Consider the following 18,982-nt stretch of genomic DNA (forward strand, 5'->3'; position numbering starts at 1 on the left):
GTAAAGCGTATAAAAGAGAAATATAAATTACACAAAGGACAATTTTTCGTGCTGACAGTGTCGAGAATGGAAAACCGTTAATACAGTTTATTTCTAACGTGAGGGATTATTTTAACAAATTAGTTACCACGCATGTTAAAGTTAACCCTTCGTTGTCGCAACCCGTTCCGAGCGCTCTTCAAAGGAAGCTATTTAAGTCTTGAGCGATTTGCACGGCTCTCCTGATAATATCGATACTTTTATAACGCCAAAGGGAGAAGAACGCACTTTCTTCGCACTTTCTATAAAGAATTCACGTTAAAAGACTCTGTAAGGGCACGGGGGCAACTTGTTAATTTTTTACGCGTTTGTCGAATAGCGTCGTTATCATTTTTGTTGTATTTGTCTCACGAAGGAGAAAAATGTGGAAAATAGATCAACAGGGCAAATTTCCCTTGAAACAATTATAATGGCCTGAAAAAAGGACTATAATTGCCTTGAAAGTGACGGCAGTTTCGTCATCCTTGCAAACTCTTTTTAAACGTCATCAATTGCAGAAATAATTATACATCGATCGATCGAACGCGCAGAATCGGCGCACTATTAACTTCCCTAGACGTCGTTGAGGAAACATTTTTCGAAATGTAGTCAGTTTAGATGCCATCGCGCCCGGCCCTCGTCGACGTTGTTGTCTAGCGAGTCTGGTTGACAATGCACCCCGGGGTTGCATTGTGCCGCGTTGCGCGAGACCAGACGACGTAGAGGCATGCAGAAGAATTTTCAGGACGGCGAGAAGAGAATAAACGGGCGAGAGAGGAGGGAAGATAAAAGGAGGGAAAAAGGACGGGAAACCGGCGAGATAAAGAGCAAAGAGAGATAAGAGAGCGGCGTGGAAAGGATTTCCATCGCGATCGAGGCGAAAGGGGTTCGGGTCGCTGCGGCATTGTTTTTTCATCTCCAAACTCCCGCGCGAGCGTCCCTACGACTCGGGATTTCGAATATCTTTCTGCGATTTCAATATCTCTGATATGCGTCGGTATATGTACGCACCATGAACGCATTGATTGACAATGTCGAGGAGAACAATAATCGCCAGCGTAATATTCTTACTCAATAAAATAATGGAACTTTAGGTTGCACAAAAGTTGTTTGTTACATAAAAATTATTTTTTAAATGGAAAGAAAAAAATACAAGATAGGCTTTGTAAAAAAAATTTCTATCTTGTTTAATGTATAGATAAAAAAGTTTAATCAGGTTTCTGATCATATTCTGGCTCTACTTCGAATATATCGGACCAAGCGCGAGGATTGGGTCTAATTTTAATGGCACCTTGTGCATTCAATCTCCTTGAGTCGCGAAAGGCGGGTTAATGCGCCTTTATCACCGGCATGTCCTTGTTGTGTGAGTCTCCCTTGCGGACTCCTTCTTCCGGGTCTCTCTTTCTGTTAGCCGAAGGCGCGGGTATTCAGCTTTCCGCGGCGTACTCCGATCTCGAGATACGGAGGTAAAACAATATAATAGCTGCCTGCTGCGCCCCGGTACCACGGGATCGAGGGTGCACCGAAGGCGCATTATTGTCAGCCTTCTTTATCTCGCGAGCCCGATCTCTCGCTCGCCATCAGTCGCCTCGCTCCTCCTCTTTTCCCCGGTCTCCCGCGTTTTCTTTTTGTCGAATTTTCTCCCGGGTTAGACACGCACCACCGCTAAACGATGCGACAGCTTTTATCACCGACCGGCACAATGCCGTGCTTCTGCTCGCCTCCGTTTCGCTTGTTGTTGTTCTCGCTACTGTCGGTCCTTCGTTACTTTTTCTACTCGCGGAAGTATACCGATACTATTCGTTTTCCGATTCACCCCAGGAACGCGAGAATTCCTTAAAATGTGCATATAAATCTTTTAATTTTAACTTTCTAACGCATTACAATAAAGAGCCGATCGAAGGGAAATAAGCTTAGAGTGGATATCAAATCGACGGAGATTCGACGAGGGATGTTCGCGTGCGAGAGCTACGTTTAGCATTTCCACACTTCATCTTTTCTTGCAAAGCAATTCTCTTCCGCTTCTGGTTGCCTCGCGTCAGCAAAACCGCCGCGATCGCGAGATCCCAGACGTCGCCGGCGCATTTTTACGACCGGGTTTGAAATTCCGATAGACCAAGATTCCCCAGGAAGGCCACGCCGCGACCCGGATATATCGCGCCGAGACGTCGCGGATGCACACGTAGAGCTACGTTCTATTTCAGGATCCCGACACCACACCCCCGTGCGTCCAACGCACGCCAGGGCATTACGTGGGTGACGTATAAACAAGAATATTTACGAGGCTGCGTCTCTCTCTTTCTCTCTTTCTCTCTCTCTCTGTATCGCGGTGGCGATCTATATGCACATCGGTGTAGCAATAGAGGAGAGAAAGAGAGAGAGATAGAGGGAGAAACTCTATGCATTGGATTCGCAGGTCAGTGGGTTGTCGCGTCGCGTCCGCATCGCTTCGGCTCGCTACGCGTCACTCGAGTCCCGGTGTCACAGCGGCTCGATTTATCGCGTCCGTCAATCTACGAAGGCTGACCTCTCGCCAAGTCTCGGGTTACCTACCTACCTACCTACCTATCCACCTATCTACCTATATATCCGCCGGCATGCAGGCGCGCGGCGCGTATCGACTATCCCCCTTTTGTCTTCCGCTTTATTTCCCCGCGAGCGAGTTATACGCGACGCACGCTCAATAATAGCCGAGATGCTAGCTCGTTATGTCCCGACGACGCGTTCTTAACCCGTTCTCTTCGCTTACTTTTTCTGCGAGTCCGAAATTCTTCCCGATTGAACGATGTTTTAATTTTTCACGAGATCTCTTCTTTAATTCTTAATATTTCTTTAATTTTTTATCAAACTTATTCCTTGCGTATTATAATTTTGAGCTCTCTTATTAAAACATAATTTTATCGATAAAATTTTTTTTTTTATAGTTTTAATGAGCTTCCAATGCTTAAATAACTTACAGCGGCATTTAAATTCAAGCAACAATTTTTCAAGTGGATTTGCACTCGTTTGCGATCTTAATTTGCGCAAATCTTTATTTATGCGGTATTGTGTAACACGTGGTAAGCTGCCAGGAATGAATTTGCTTAAACGACGGAATGAACCATAAATTAACGCGGCGTGACGTTTAGATTCCGCTGACTAAAGGTGTGTCGATTAATAATGTACAGCAGCTCTCTATCTCTATTTCTCCCTCTCTCTTTCCCCCTCTCACTTCTCGTTCACCACCCTTCTCTCCCTGCTACACTGGTTGCGCAAATTCCTGTTGAGATTTGCGTATCGAAAACAATACGCCGATCCTCTCTCTTCTATCGCGTCCGAGATAGTATTCGGAGGTAATCCTCGGGGATCGAATCGTCATAATCCCCTTTGTGCCCAATATTTCACTGTGCAAAATCGCCGACGAGATATCAACTTCACCGCACCCGTGACGATACGAGAAATTTAGGCTGTCGATTCGTGTCGGGCCAAAATCGCGCGAAATTTTGCGGTAGAACGCGATTTCGGGAGGAAAAACAGCTTTGTAGGGAAAAAAAAAAATCATGTTAACACTTTTTTGCTCGTGCACACCCCCGCGGTAAAAAGATTAGCTTTTCAATGCGTCGCGAATTTTCGGCTTACGCGGAAAAATGGATGGATGTCACGGGAATTTGGTTCGTTCAGCGTTAGCATTGCCAGCTTAGTTCTCTTCTCGAAGAGATACATTTTTCTTTGTTATATTTAATCAGATTAAATTTAAATTAATTTTAAATATATTGAAGGAAGGAAACCCTACGCTCCTTTTTCTTCAGTCTGCGATCCCCTAGTTAAAGCTTCGTTATTGAGATGCGCCTATTACGGCACTTCCTGTGTACTCCGCACTAACTGTACGTATCAAGGGAGAGGTAGAGAAAGCGAGGAAAAGGGCAATTGAGGGCGGGCAGGAGGGTGTCTTCCCCCTTCGGTTTTGTAATTCCTGCGTATGCTGCGCGCAAATCATTCCGCTCGGACCGTTCGCGGTCTCGCCATTACGGACTTTCGACCGCACGCGGAAACCGCGATCGAGGAGAGATTCTTTCGCGATCGAAACCAGTTCGCAAAACATGTAACGGAATCTGGAGATGAAATTCCTCCGAGCACGGTGAACGCGCGTTGAAACGACCGGCGTCGCGGATTCGCCGCATCCGTTCTGATAAAAGCTCTCGGCGGCTTCGAGTTTCGCGTTAAAACGTCTGCAACGTCCATCCTTTGTTAGTCCATTGCCCGAGCAATTAAGACATACAATAAAAAAATTAAACATATAATGGTACAGATAAAGTTTAAAAAGTGATTATTTGCTTATTAAAAATATTTATTTCTTGATTTTATTTATTATATGCATGTTATAAATATTCTATAAATAAATAGCTGAAATTTTCTTTTTACAACTCTTAAAACAAAGAAACTGGTTTATCTAGCGTGTTTGCGTATTATTGCCTTTCGCGTTAAAGACCGCGCCGGATCCTCCGCTTTATACCTCATTCCTTATTGTTTACCAACGCGTTTCTTAACGGAGGGTTAACAGAGGGTTAACGGGGTAAGTTTTCTCTCATTTCCTCGCTTCCTTCCTTCCTTCCTTCCTTCTTTGACTCCGCTGAACCTCGCAGGCATCTGTCAACTCGCCGTCGCCTATCGGAGGGCGGCAACGCGTGAGAGGGTGACAAGGTGGAATAAGAACGATAAGGGTGATAGTATCCGATCTATCGATTTCAGCTCTAAGGCACCGTAACGGGCTCACGTCCAGGCGACGCACCACTTTTTATAAATTTTCAATGAATCGTAAGAGACTGAATAAAGAGACGCTAATTACGGACACGCGTTTTTCTCCCTCACGTGTCGCTATGACTTCCCAGGGCCTAGTATCCAACAACCGAGGGGTAAGGGGAGAGAGATCCGATGCCCGAGAAGGTGACAAAGTGTCTCGACGAGGAGAGAAGAAGAAAGAGAGCGAGAAGGAGGGAGGAGGGGGCGCGCATCAAGGCGGAGATCTCTTTCCTTGCACGCCGCTTCCTTCAACCCCTCGGCGAGACACGCGGGTAGGGTTGACTGATCTGCCTTGTAATGCCAATCGATATACACGCCACACACAGAAGCCGGCGCGACACGTCGACCGGCGCTCTTTTAGGCAACGTTCACACGAACGAGTACCCACTCTCGTCTCGCTTTGTCTACGGGAGGGAAATGGAGGGAAGGGCTCAACTTTCCATACGTGACGAGTGTATGAATAATGCCGGGATATGCGCGCCGTGCATAAAGCTTCTTTTACACCGACGAAACCTCGCCGACGCATCTGCGATAGATCTCGGTTATTTTTAGAAGTAACGCCCTGTGGACCAAGCAATTTAAAAAAAAATAAAAAGTTAAAATAATATCAGTATATGACGTTTTACTAAATTATGACAAACTTACGTCATTTTTTTCTTTAAAACAGTCTAAACAATTTCATTGTGAGTTTTATCGCAAACTATTTTTTTTTATCGGTTGTAAGACGAGCTTAAGAAGTCAAGAAATATAGGCGTTTAGTATAAAAGGCACACCAAGCCTAAATTCGCGTTTTTCACGAGGTTAGATGGGCGGGCAGGTCGGTGAGAGAACCCGAGATTTGAACCAAACCTCCGTTTTTCAAGTGAGACCCCATATAAAAGAATTTCAACCTACGGTAAACGCGTCTTCGAAATTCGTTACAAGTCCCTCGGAATCGAGTAGCTTATTCAGAATTCCATCGCGTTTTTTGCAACATCGAAACTTAATACGAAGATGTATTTGATTCAAGCGTTTTTCTAAATAAATTTACACAAGACAAGCACGCACAAAATAATTTTAAATATGTTTGCATGTGCGTTTGCAAAAATATAAAAACGACAAATTATTAAATTAATATAATTAATATGAAATGTTATTACAAAAGTTGTGGAAACAAGAAAAAAATATATTTATGTGTGATTATACGTTGTCAACGAACAACGAATTACATAAGATCTCGAGTCGCCGATCAATCACCTACGCAGCTTACATAATGCTTCGGCATTGCGAAGTCACACTTATCGCGCTTTACCCGTCGCTTGAATTATAGTCTTTATGCGTGCTGAATTTCATATAATACCATTTCGCGATCGACCTGATACGAACTGAATATAGTCATACTCTTTATTCATCTTGGAAAAGAAAATTTTCCATTGGTCTGAATCTCTTTTTGCAGAACTATTAATTTATGCTTTGAAAAGTAAAATTATATATTTAAACAAACACGTAATATAATACGCGACTCACATTTTAAAATTATAATTATAATTAACAGTCTTAGAATTTTAAGTCAAATATTTAATTTTATAGTATTATTAATTTTATTTTATTATTCCAATCAATAATAACTTTAAATTTTAAATTTTTATCTAAAAAAAAATTTGGTCTAAAGAAAAAATTAATTTCTAAGTAAAATTGATATATACTCAAAAGCCTATTTATACCAACGAAATTACTGTTTTGCTATACACCAGAATATTTTAATTTGGAGCCACACTTTGTCGCGTAGTGACTAGTTCCGCGTTTTCAAATACCGACGCGTGCCCTTCTTTGAAGTTCTATATTAATTCACCGATATTAATCAAAGAGCGACTTCTCTCTCGCCTCATTGTTTTCCATACCCCCTCCCGATGCAATATCGACATGCCCTGTGACGCAATGCGTTCATTCGCCACGGACAATATCCGCGCATACACGCACGTTCGTATTCACGGGCGATATGTGCAGCTTGCGAAAACTGCGCGCGGAATACATGGCAAACACAGAGAAGAAGGATCACAAAGGTCGGTGTCGCCGTCATCGTTGTCGTTGCGAACGAAAGCAGGTGCCGACTTCGAGAGGGCCGAAAAGAGTTCGACGTGCCTGTCGACGGGGGATCTTCAATCACTATCGATGGCGGCGTATAGAACGCGCGAACGGTTCCGCTCTCCTCTCCCCCATCTCTCTGCCATCTTTTTTATTCTTGTCTTTGCGACCCTTCACGCGGCGTGGGGTCGTGCGAAGAATTCCCGGGAAGAAAAGTAAGAAGACTACGAGAAACAACGAAAAACGAAATATTACGAGCGAGTTGCATATAGAATAATAGCTGTCATTGCCGATGTAAATTAAGGCGATCATTGTGCAACACGAGCTAGAAAAATCAGACGTATTATCAAATTGATGTTACTTGAACATTTTGTTTTTTTTTTTTTTTTTTTTTTTATGTATTTAACATAATGATATATAATAGAAAAAGAAAGAAAAAAAAAAGATATTCAGGCGAAACATTTTTCATGAAGGGAAATAAGATAAAAGATTCAACGTTATCGTTAACTATTTTAAACCGGCTGTAAACGGAACACGCTCGTGTTTCTTTTCTCTGGAGTCCTGAGAATCCGAGGACATCGAATTGGCGACGTTCCCAGGACGCTGCGGGGGCCTCCCGCTATTTTCTTAACTCGGCACCGTGCAACCTGGGCCGAGCTTAACAAACGGACGGCCCGCGGTGTACGTCACGTCCGCGTACGCGAAAACACGCATGAGACGCTTCTCCCCCTCGTAACCGCACGGGAACCGCGAAAGTTACCCTCGTAAATGCGCGGTTCGACGTCTACCGCCACGGGGACTCCGCGCGACCCCCGACTTTTCTTAGCGTTTACCCCGCCTCCTTCCGTCGCGACCTTTCTCCTCTTTGTTCCTGCTCCTTCTCCGATTCATTTTTATTGACGTTATTCCTCCGCAACTCTGCCTTTTCCGTCGTGGCTCTCATCAGGTACTCCGAAATTGTTATCGTGTCCTTTATTTTTCGTGGATCAAAAATCATACTCGCGATAAATGATTTTTGTTTTAATAGGTATTCAAAAACTGTAGTTAATTAGAATAATATCAAAATAATATATTAATTATATATTATATTATAAAATATATATTGATTTAATTGTAATAATGAAATCATGTCAGTTTGTCATAATTTGGTTAATATGACGTTAAATTAATATTTATTATTTTTTTCTTTTAAACGTTTAATTAATTTTTTGTCTATTAAGCGCATGGAGCGGATTATTACCGAGTAAACTCGCCAAATTTTTTCCAGTTAATACAAGACTCATCTTTTCAATTTATCTATTCACACGACGATGTAATTGAGTGTTGAAAAAATTATGAAGATAAACTTTTCACTTTAAAATCGCATGCAGACTAAAGGATTATCTAGGATTTTCCTTGCGGAAAAGATTGAATATTAACGAAACATTTTATTATTAACTTATATACAAATTTTAATAGAAAAATTTCAATTATTTAAAAAAAATTTATTTATAGATTAATTCTCAAATTGAAAATTACACAATAAAGTATTTTTTTATCATAGAATTTTTTTTAATTAGAGGCAAATATTGCGAGACGGTATTAAGTCACTCTCGCAAAAAAATAATTTCATTAAAGCTTGGCAACGGGGATAGAAGTCGCGCAATCGTGTTAAACCGGAAGTAGCACACAAAAAAAAAACAAAGAAACAGAGCATTGCGCGAAAAGATAACGAGGTAAAGAGAAAACGGCGAGTAACGGGGGAAGAGGGAACGGCGGCAACTTGCCGAAAAATTAATATCCCGTGGGAAGAAGGGTGCACCGGCTGCTCGGCTCTCGGGGACGCTTTCCACGCTCGACGAGACGCAGAGAAGCGGGAAATCGACGAACGGTGGGGAGCGTGGAAAGGCGACCGACAGAAACTTTGTTTTCCGAAGCGATTCCCCGGTGCTTCCGGCGAGAAACGGCGGCCAAAGGAGCGTGCAAAGGGATTAGACGCATCTCGCAAGCCAAGTTTCCCCGCGAAGAAACTCGTCTACGCGGAGATTGCCCTGGCCGGTCGCGCGCGCTCTCAAGTCGATCGGATTTAATTGGGCTCGACCGCTTGACCGGATTAATTAATCGGTCGATTACGTCATCGATGAAATCTCTCGACCTCCCCGGGGAAGACGTCTGTGCCTCTTTGGGCTACTTACCGTTGAGGGTTACCTTTTGTTCACCATCGAATCGCGTGGTCCACCGAAATTCTTAGGGCGGTTTGTTGCCGGTGAACCTTAATTAAAAGTTTTCACTAACCGCGCCCTAATTACGCGCGGTATAGAGTACCTCGTAGCACAGCTGGCGCCGGTTGGACCTACGGCTTCTGTTATTTTCAAGCCGCTCCGTCAATTTTTTTAATGCAATTCCTTACTTGATTCGCTTCATTTACCATCGAGAAATCGTAGTTCACCTCGTATGTGTTTTCTGATGAATTTAACGCATAAATCAGGGATAAAGCGTTTCATGAAATTGTTAGTCATAGCTAGGCAAGGGAAGGAAACTCAGGAATTTGCAAATTTACGGGATCTGTTATACCGAATCTATCCGAGTCGCAATGTAAACGTGTACGAAACGTGTGAATGTTCCACGGAGGTTTTCGCATTCCCTCAAAGTTGCAGGCCGATATAGCAAAGAAGATCCAAGACGTGCGCTAGTCGTCACAGTAAAGAGAGAGAAGAACCAACGAAGGGAGGCACCGGCGGTGAGCGGAGGATCGCGCGGGGTTGAAACGCCGGCTGGTAGAATTTTGGGAGAATTCTGGGGGATTGGTTGCGTTGGAGTGAACTTATGAAACGCCCAGCCTTGCTGCCGGTTGCGCCAAGCGAGATATTAAATTTCTGGAATTTTGCGGTTAGGCACGTCTACATGCCGGCGAGTCTCGCTCCCTCGCCCCTCTTCTCTTCTTTCTCTTTATCTCGCCGATACGTCCACTTTTGGCGTTCGCGATCTCGCACTGGAGAAACTTGCTCGACTGCGATCTCGCTGTAGAAAGATATCGCATCTATTGAGGCGGCTTTCATACGAGACAAATTCCTATAAAATTATCAATTGTCGCGCATTCGACTTTGTCAATTATTTCGTCGACTTCTTCAAAAGTTTTCAAAAAAACGAGGGCTTATGGGTTAAAGACTGCGAGACATTTCGTTACGATCAACTTTATTGCGATGTCAGCTTGTGTTAGTCTAATTGTTAACGCGCTTAATCTAGCGACGTGTACAGTGCATGCAGAGGTCGGTCGGATTGTTGCGTTTAAGTCACTGGAAAGTAAGAAGGAATCTCGACTCGGCCGCCGGCGCCTGATAGTTCGTATAGGCTGCGCTAAGAGGGTTGGCTAAGGGTATCACGCGCGAAGGGCTGTCGTACTGGTACTGCACCTGCGCGGCCACGGGTTCGATCTCGAGTTTCTGTGGCTTGGTGTCCGCGGAGGAGGCCGGGGCGACCGACAGCTGTAGACCGGCCGGCACGACTTGCAGCTTCTGCAGAGGCGCGTACGCGTAGATCGGACCGCGAAGAGGCTCGACGTTCTCGGCACGGATCTTGGCGAAGTATTTCATGGCTTCAACGTCCTGACGGCTGATGTACTGCACGCGTTGGAGACGTCCGTCGGGAAGCGCCACGTAGTATTCTCCCGATTGCTGAGGCTGCTTCTGCTTATCGTCCGCGTTTTCATCTCCGAGCTCGTTCACCGCGTTTACGGGCTCGGACTGAGAAAAGTAACGTTATAATTAATCATTTATCTCCTAAAAAATTTTCTAGTTGAAAAAAAGATTATTAATTAGATAGGCAAAAAAAGAAGCAAATAGGAAAAGAGAGAAACAAAGTTTTGCAAATTAAAAATGTTCATAAAAGTTGAAAGAGCGCGTACGTGGCAACGTTAAAAAAACAAAGTAAGAATTTCCTCATTGAGTTTTATATTATTAAATAATTATTAAATAATTTTTTATTTTTCCGCGAAAAGAACTTTTGTTTCCTCTTCTCTACCGATATTTCTCCAAACAAGACGTAGGCTCGCAGACGACCTCGAATCACGGATGAATGCCTTATGGATTGTGTCACGTCAAAGTCTTTGAATTTGGTACGGACACACACGTGCTTGAGACCCGCGATCGAAAGTAAACGACGTCTCGAATACTAATGTCGTTAGAACGAACGGGAGAAACGACGAACACGAGCGAGCGTTGAAGACTGAAAAAGAGAAGTCTCGGCGCGCCGCGCCGGTACGATTTAAATTCCGAAAACCGCCTCCGCCCTCGTGTAAGCTCGCATGCCAACTCCGACGGTCCAGTGCCTTCTCTTTCCCAAAACGAGACGATAAATCTAAGTTACGTAACGTTAAAGCACTCTAATAATAATAATAAAAGAATTAAAAAAAATAAAAATATATAAAATAAAATAATATTAAAAATTTATCGATAAAAATTTATCGATTAATAGAACTTGTTTTTTTATCTGAAGTTTTAAATTAAAAAAAAAAAGAAAGTGCTTTACTTACGTCAGATTCATTGTCAGTGATGCCTTGAACAGTGGACACCTCTTCCTGGTCGGTAGTGTTGGTCGTCTCGGTCGTAGATTCCTCCGGTTCTCCATATTCTCGACGAGGATTAGCCGGTGTCCCGTATTGTCGGGGTGCACTTGGTCCTCCATATTGTTGAGGAGCGTTGTTCGGTGCACCGTACTGTTGCTGAGAACCGCTCGGCGTTCCATACTGCTGCTGAGGAGCGTTGTTCGGTGCTCCGTACTGCTGTTGGAGCGCGCTTGGTGCCTCGTACTGCTGGGATTGCCTTTGAGGAAGATCAAAGGAGGGTCCCGCTGGTTTCCAGCCAGACGCGGCGTAAGGCGCAGTCTCATCCTGCTGCCGGGCAAAGTAATACTGCCTCTGTTGCTGGCGGTATCGTGGTGGCTCGGCAAGGACCACGGCGGCCAAAAGAACAATGCTGAGTACCTGCTTTCGAAAATTAATCCTCTCATTATTATATTAAAAAGAAAAGAAGAAAAAAAAGGTTTTCGGATAAATCGCACGATCGGTTTCTTTACGTTGACGGCAATTGTTCTGAAAACTAGAGATTTATTATTAGATAATAAATCGATGGCTACCTTCATCATGTTGTACAGGTAGCTGATCGGTTACGTTGACGAGCTGACTGAATTCCGCCATCCGCCGCCGGTAGATTATATACACGACATCTCGTATGTGCTCTGCATGTCTAAGGAGGATTTCTTACGGCCGGGGTAGCGACGCGTTCACCGGTCGACAAGTGACATTGGCCTCTTAAAAGAAGCTGATGAATCCTCGATCGTTGTTGGCTCATCATTCGGCCGCGTTCACCTTCGTCTTTGTCGGCGAGCGGGCGCCTTTTCAACAAAAGCAACGCTCTTCAACGCTCGCCGTGTACCGCCTTCTTCATCCTTCTTCTCCACCTCGGCTTCAAATTCCGTCTTTTCGCACGTTGTATTTGTTCCGGGCGCACGAAGCGAGAGAAATCGCGCTTCTGTCCCATCGACGATTAAATTTGAAACGGATTGAACGTGTAGGCACCGAAGATTCCGCCACTTTTGCCGCGAAACGGTGAGTGTAAAAGCGTTGAGAGTCTATTTTTATAATAAATTTGTTGAATTATTTTTTAGCTAACAGTGCGAGATGAAATTGTGCGAATACGTAGCTTGATAGAAGCGCGTAACAAATTTTAGAAACGAAACAGATTTAACCCTCAACTAGAACAATGAGTTATGGTAACGTAAAACTATTTCCAAAAATTGGAACTTTTGAAATTTTTTTTATCAAATATATCCGACATATATTTGTTTCGTAATATTTGACATATAAAAAAATGCTTTAAAAATTAATCCGTTAGATTCCGAGATTTGAGTAAAATAAAATAGAAATAAAACGATCAAAAAAGCATCTCGTTCGAGTGTCAGCATTTCCAGCGAGGCAGCTTAATCGAAGTTAATTGAAGCCTAAGACTTTTTACTATTCGCGTCGCGTTATTATTTATACATTTCGATACATTTTTATTCAGATAAACTCTTTACAATTTACAAAACAAGCACATTTTGCCCACGCAAAAAGAAAAAGCGTTCGTTGCCGTTCATTGCCGAATTTTATTTTGCACCTATTTTTTTTTTGTCATTTAAATTTAAAAGGGAAGCGTCTCCGACTCGTCTAATCCATCATCGACACTCTCATCCGTTCGTGACCGGGCAGCAATGCGTCTCGCGGGTTGAAGCAAGGTCGCGTTATGCGACGATTACGTCGTCGCGACTTGGACCCCGACTCGACATTCGTGGCATGCGTGTCGTCGACCATTCCACGCACGGATCTCGCTGACGAACCGCGACGACGACGCGTGACAATGACTCGCGCTAATCAATTCACCGGCGTGCCCGATCTGACCAGCATCCGAGAAATAAAGAACGCCAATCGTTCCCGATGCGTCACGTTTGGGACAATCGGGACAGCCAGGGTCCTTTCGACCGATCGATCGCGACAAATAGCTCGGAATTTATAATGTTCGGCGTCGCTTTACCTCGAGATACGTTTCGCCGATCGGTGTCAGGTTCGCTCGCGCGAGAGGAGATTTCTAATCGGAATTCATCATGCTGATTTTCGAGCAAGTCGTGTCCGGCAGCACATTCCGGAGATTAATTCAACGCGATCCAAGGTGATCACTTTCATGGTTTTGCGAGCAGAAGGCATTGCGTTTGAGATGCATTTTAAATTTAACGCATACGGAAATATTGAATTTAATGCTTTGTTACTAAAGCGAAAAATCTTTTGGATACATTTTTTAGCGTCGTTTGATAGCTTCTTAAATCTCAATTATTTTAATATACTAAATGTCGTAATCACAAGATTGACATTCGATTTTATCAGGTATTTGTCTTTTTGAAACTTACCTATACATGGATCATCAAGATAATTTAATAAGATATCGCATTTAAGTCCTTCCGTTCAAATACGTTTTTAATGGCGCGCGTTTCTCGAAAAATTACATTCGAGTTCCATGAAGAAAAGCAGAGCTCGATTCGTAGGTCTATGAGAATCACGATGCGCTCTCTTCGGCGCGACGCGAAATAGCGCGGCCTGCAGCGAGGTTGACGGGAACCACGAGGGGTGCTGAGGGTACACGAGGGGGCTGATCACGGCGGTAGTCGCGCCGGGCCGAGAGCGGCAAAGAAGAGGGACGGCACGACGGTGGCGGCGGAGGGGTGGGCCCGGGCAAAGCAAATTATTCACACTCAAACGACTCCATTTCAATATCGGGCCGAAGCCCAGGGACAAAAGAAGGGCGAGATGCCTGTCTCCCTCGTGCTTTCGCTTTGCGCTGCTGCTGCTGCTGGTTGCTCGCCGCTGCCTGCCGCTGCTCTGGTGCCTCTGTCTGCACCCTGCAGGCTTAACTCTCTTTTCCTCTCTCGTTCTGCACCCTCTGCCCCTATATTGTGACCCTTTTCTTTCCCAATTTTTCGTTCTCTCTCTCTTTTCTCTCCTCTCTTGGTTCTTCTTTTCTCTCTTTTCTCTCTTGCTGTTGTTGCTCTATCCTATATTTATTTCCATTCTTGGTCCATCATCTAACTCTGGCATGACCGCTCGATAGTGGAGAACATCGGGAAACATCATGAAATCGTGACCTCCTGATTTTTGCATCGAGAGCTTTCGGCAGCTTTGATTTTAGTTATTATTATTGTATACTGTGCAGCATTCGATGCTTTATATATTTTTAACCTTTCAGCTATATTAAAACATGAAACGCGCGCAGAGTGTATATTACACCATGCGTTATTTACACTATAAAAAATTAATTAATTAGTACTTCCTTTTTTCCGTTTAATATTAATCGTTATACACATCTTAGAATATATTAAATAAATCAGACATTCAAGTTTAACGTTTTCTTTATAAAAAAAAAAGGAATTTATATTAAAATATATTTAGAAGTTTGTAAGTTTTTTTAGACGTTTAGGGTGCAAAAAACACCCCACGCGCACAGCGAAGGGTTAAAAAGAATTAAAGTAAAAAATCTATTAATTGCAATAGAAGAAACACTTAAACTTTTCTCCACGGTCCGAAATATAATCAACATAACTCACGCATATACATAATATGCAACACATTTCGATCGCGTATACGTATATGTATGTACGTGCTTCATTAAAATTCATTCACTCGTTTGTATGCAGCCCACTAGTTTCAACAGACTAAAATGTCGATGACAATGCAGGGAAAATTTAACGCTCAACACATTGTCGTTAATTATAAATTATTAAAAAATTTTCTTTATTACAATGCGGATGCTATTGAAGGGTTTTGTAATTATCGAAGAGTCGACAGTCCAAAGCAATGTATATCTCAGAGAAGTTCGTAGACCAGGGAATTTATCGGCTATTATCGAAGGTCGCCAGTTTGCGAATCTGTGGCTTTGAAAAGCCATTGAAACGGCAGTCGGAAAGTCGAAACTTGGTCCGCGCGAAGTGAATGAAAGCGGAAAGACGAGATAGAGAAGGTGGGAGAGAGGACGGCGCCGTAGGTTCGAGTACCGTAATTGAATATGTTTAAGCGCGGGAGGGACGCGTTTGTGCGGATTCTCGGCTTACAAGAACCCCATGGCGAGGTAACGTCTGCGAGTAAACTGGATTAATCGTCTATGAAGGGAGACCGTAACCCTGCCGCATTCGTTTGCAATCAGATCCCTCCGGGGAGCGCGAAACAACACCGTTCTCGTTGTTGCGTGCGAGCCTTGTTTCCGCTGCAATTTTGCGTCTATCATCGCCAGCCAGATAAAGGGAGATGATCGACTCGTTGGGCATGTTTCACATTTAACATGATTATCTCAGGAGAACAAGGCGGCGATATTAATGTGCATATAATTTATAATTTTAATGGAAAGATGTTAATATGAAAGAAAAAATAGTTAGAATGTCATCTCTGAAAATGGATTAATTGCGCGATCCATCTTTCGTTTTTGAGTTTTACTGTTTTCTTCGTAGAAAGCTTACACCTACGGAACGTAATGAGATCTCTTAGCAATCCGCTATAAAAGACGTGTTGTAATCAGAAACGCGACGCTTGTCACATTTGCATCGACTTACAATGGCCGAGGTGTCTTTTTTGATTCACCATATATACCTCTGAGGAAATAGATTAGCCAATCTGCACGCAATATAGGCATTCTATTTGAATAATTACGCATTCAAAAGATCCGCGAATATACGAATACTTGCATCTTCGTTAGGGGATGACGAATTTTATGAGCTAACTCTAAACATAAGTCAATTAGAAATAATATGATATAGTGGAGAAATAAAGTTCTTGAAATTTCCAATATTTTATTTACTTTTCCACATTTTATTTATTATTAATTATTCTTTATTAAAAAAAAAAAATTTTATTTTTAGTAATAAACTAAAATAAACAGCTGCAAGTAATCGTAAACAATTTATACAGGTATTGAGTTAAATTACGTATTAGAAACCTCTAATACTCTCGGTTAGATCGTTTGATTGAATTCTTGAATATTTTATTGCCGAGCCGTCGACGGAGTAAAACCAGAGCGCGATTTTATTTTGTCAGCGACACCCTTGGGACTCACGAATACCACGAGGGTGCGTGACAGCGTGCAAACTGTTTGGCTACCAGTTGCGCGCTCCCAGAAGGCTCGTTTTGCAAGTCGTAAACGAATTAAGGCCTTCGCCGCCGCCACCGCGCCGCATTTAACTATCGGGGAGAAGTTTCGAAACCGCTTTTGATTTACATTCCGGTCGCCCGTCGCACGCGACTTGTAGCGTCGCGGTTGGCAATACGACTTTAATTTTGAACTTTCGCATCAGCTGGATTAAGCATTATTCTCGTTCCCGCGAAAGAACTCTGCGATTCTTGAGAAAAATGGCTTTCAACAAAATTGGTTCTAACTTCGCTATTTTATAGTTGATATAATGCTGATTAAAAGTCAGCATAACTTCGATCTTTGCATATAACCGTTCCACTGTATAACATTTTTCTTTTAAAAAAGTGACAAAAATATTTAAGAGTATACCCGAGTGGAAATTGAGTCCCACCGTTATCTAATAATTAGCTAGCCAATTCGTGGTTCGTCTCGTGGCTATCTAGCAAAACTGTCCAGCACCGAGCCAGAAATGTAACGCTCAAGAAATCTAGGTACTAGAACATTATTCCTGGCAATAACGTGCTAGAAAAATTCGATTCTAAACTTTTTTGCCGCGTACTAGTCTATTGCACGTCTTGACCTATTCAACACGTGTTCGACTGCCGAAAGTGCTGTTCGCCGGTCCCGCAGATCGCCGCGGTAGCGTGAATACGTGCGTGTGTGACATCTGGCCGGTAGGCCTCGCGCTCTAAGTTCGCATGGTGGAGAACGCGCGGGCGGTGAACGGCAAGAACCAATTTGCCCGGCGAATTCGGCAGTCGAACGTTGCATAAGATCAGCTCACAACAGTAGACTAGTACGCGGTGAAAAACGTTTAGATATTTATTTTGATACATGGTCCACGCTGGACAGTGACTAGACGATCGATACTAGACAGATATTATTTCTTTCTTTTTTAAATGATAATTAAACTTTATGAAGATAGTCACTAAATAATACTTTCTTATAATTTACAGCTAGTCACTAGTTAAGAAATATATTTAATCTGCACGATCTAACCACTAGCTGAAAAATCAAATTAGCTAAATAAATTTCCACTCGGATATTTTATCTCCGTATTATAAGATTGAAAAATCTGCTTGAAAACTATTCAATTATTAATCATTAAAATTAATATTTACATAACGAGAGTATTAAAACGAGAACTATCGAAATCATCTTGCAATAAAAGAAGGTAACTGGTTCAGCGTCAGTATTTCGCGATTTGAGAAAAGCCTCGAGAAAATCGGCAAGAGAGGAACTGGACGCGTCATGCGTAAACGGAGTTTAACCGCATCGCTCAACTGATTGTGAGAAAGGAAGAAGAGAAGAAAGATATGGCGGAGGGGTGCGAAAATCTCGAAGAGGCAAAACTTGCAAAAGTACATCGCGGCTCAAGAGGCCGGAAATAATCGCGTGAGTTCCGTGCGCCGCGAGATTCGCGTTATCGCCGAGTGATTTCACGGCGTTTAGTAGCTGGCGATCCGTTGTTCCGCGCGACGGGTTAAATTAAGAAGAGGCGAATTAGCGTGCCGCCCGACCAGGCACCGTAACAGCCGCGAGAAATATTTAACGACAAGGTGAAATATGCTCACGTAATATACGCGCGGTCAAGAAGATTCGGCAGATTTCCGTCGAGATGAGGCGGGAAAAAGATCGGACCCGAAGAAAGGGAGACGCAACGATGGTTGCTAGGAACGGGAAGGGAATGTTACAAATGAATCGCGTAATAATCCCCATAGCTGTACCGCCGCTTCCCTACAATCGTGCTCTCTTCATCTGCCGCTTTCTCCCTCTTTAGAGCTGCTTATGTATTCCGGTGTACGGCTGGTTGCACCGCCGCTAATGGAGTTTCCAATATTTTCCTTTCTACGTCGCCCGCTTGGTCCTTGCTTGGTTTCATGCGCCTTCTCTACGGATCCTGCCCGCCCGTTCGCTTGATCGATTCTCAAACTCCTTCCCGCGCCTCTAAACTGGGAGAAGAACTCAGTCTCTACAATAATTTTATAATACTTTACTTTACACCATAAATGTAGTTGACTTAATCATTTTCATTATTATAATGGTTGAGTTAACTATATTTATTTGTTAGAAATATCACAAAATTCTGGTCGAGTCCGAAATATATAACTATACTTTTCTCTCAATGTATATCGACGAACGCGGGTGTATTAAATCAGAGCGTATGCAAATGAGGGCGCGTCGGACACGCGTGCAATCCCTTCGCGTTCACGTACCGCTGGCTACCGGTATCTGTATCGGCGCACACGCGTGCTGGTACCGCTTGTGCACGCTCGGCACCACGGTCCATATTCCACCGCTTAGCCTTTAATCCAGCCCGGGGTCGACACCTCGTTTCTTTCCGGCCATTTAACACGGCTGGAGAGCGCCCGTTCCGCCCGGAACTCGTCCGCCGTTCTCGCGCGGCGAGCGCGTCATCGACGAGCTAGTGAACGCGCTAA

At 43.3% G+C, this 18,982-nt stretch overlaps 2 protein-coding genes across 7 annotated transcripts in view; one reads left to right on the plus strand and one right to left on the minus strand.

Moving 5' to 3' along the window:
- The window catches only part of LOC139105825 (paired box protein Pax-6), an 82,202-nt gene that overhangs the window by 53,819 nt on the left and 9,401 nt on the right, over positions 1–18,982 (plus strand). The gene's annotated exons all lie outside the window — the stretch shown is intronic.
- LOC139105867 (uncharacterized) lies at positions 10,019–13,147 on the minus strand. Of its 2 annotated transcripts, none has more exons than XM_070662193.1 (3): positions 11,974–13,147; positions 11,372–11,821; positions 10,019–10,583 (listed from the first exon to the last, which is right to left on the minus strand). In XM_070662193.1, the coding sequence occupies exons 1-3, from the start codon at positions 11,980–11,982 to the stop codon at positions 10,134–10,136; spliced, it is 909 nt and encodes a 302-aa protein (XP_070518294.1). In that variant the 5' UTR covers positions 11,983–13,147; the 3' UTR covers positions 10,019–10,133. The 2 variants fall into 2 exon arrangements, with proteins under 2 accessions (XP_070518294.1, XP_070518286.1); XM_070662185.1 differs by having other exon boundaries at positions 11,372–11,824.

This window comes from Cardiocondyla obscurior, linkage group LG01, assembly GCF_019399895.1.
Source record: "Cardiocondyla obscurior isolate alpha-2009 linkage group LG01, Cobs3.1, whole genome shotgun sequence".
Lineage (NCBI taxonomy): Eukaryota > Metazoa > Arthropoda > Insecta > Hymenoptera > Formicidae > Cardiocondyla > Cardiocondyla obscurior.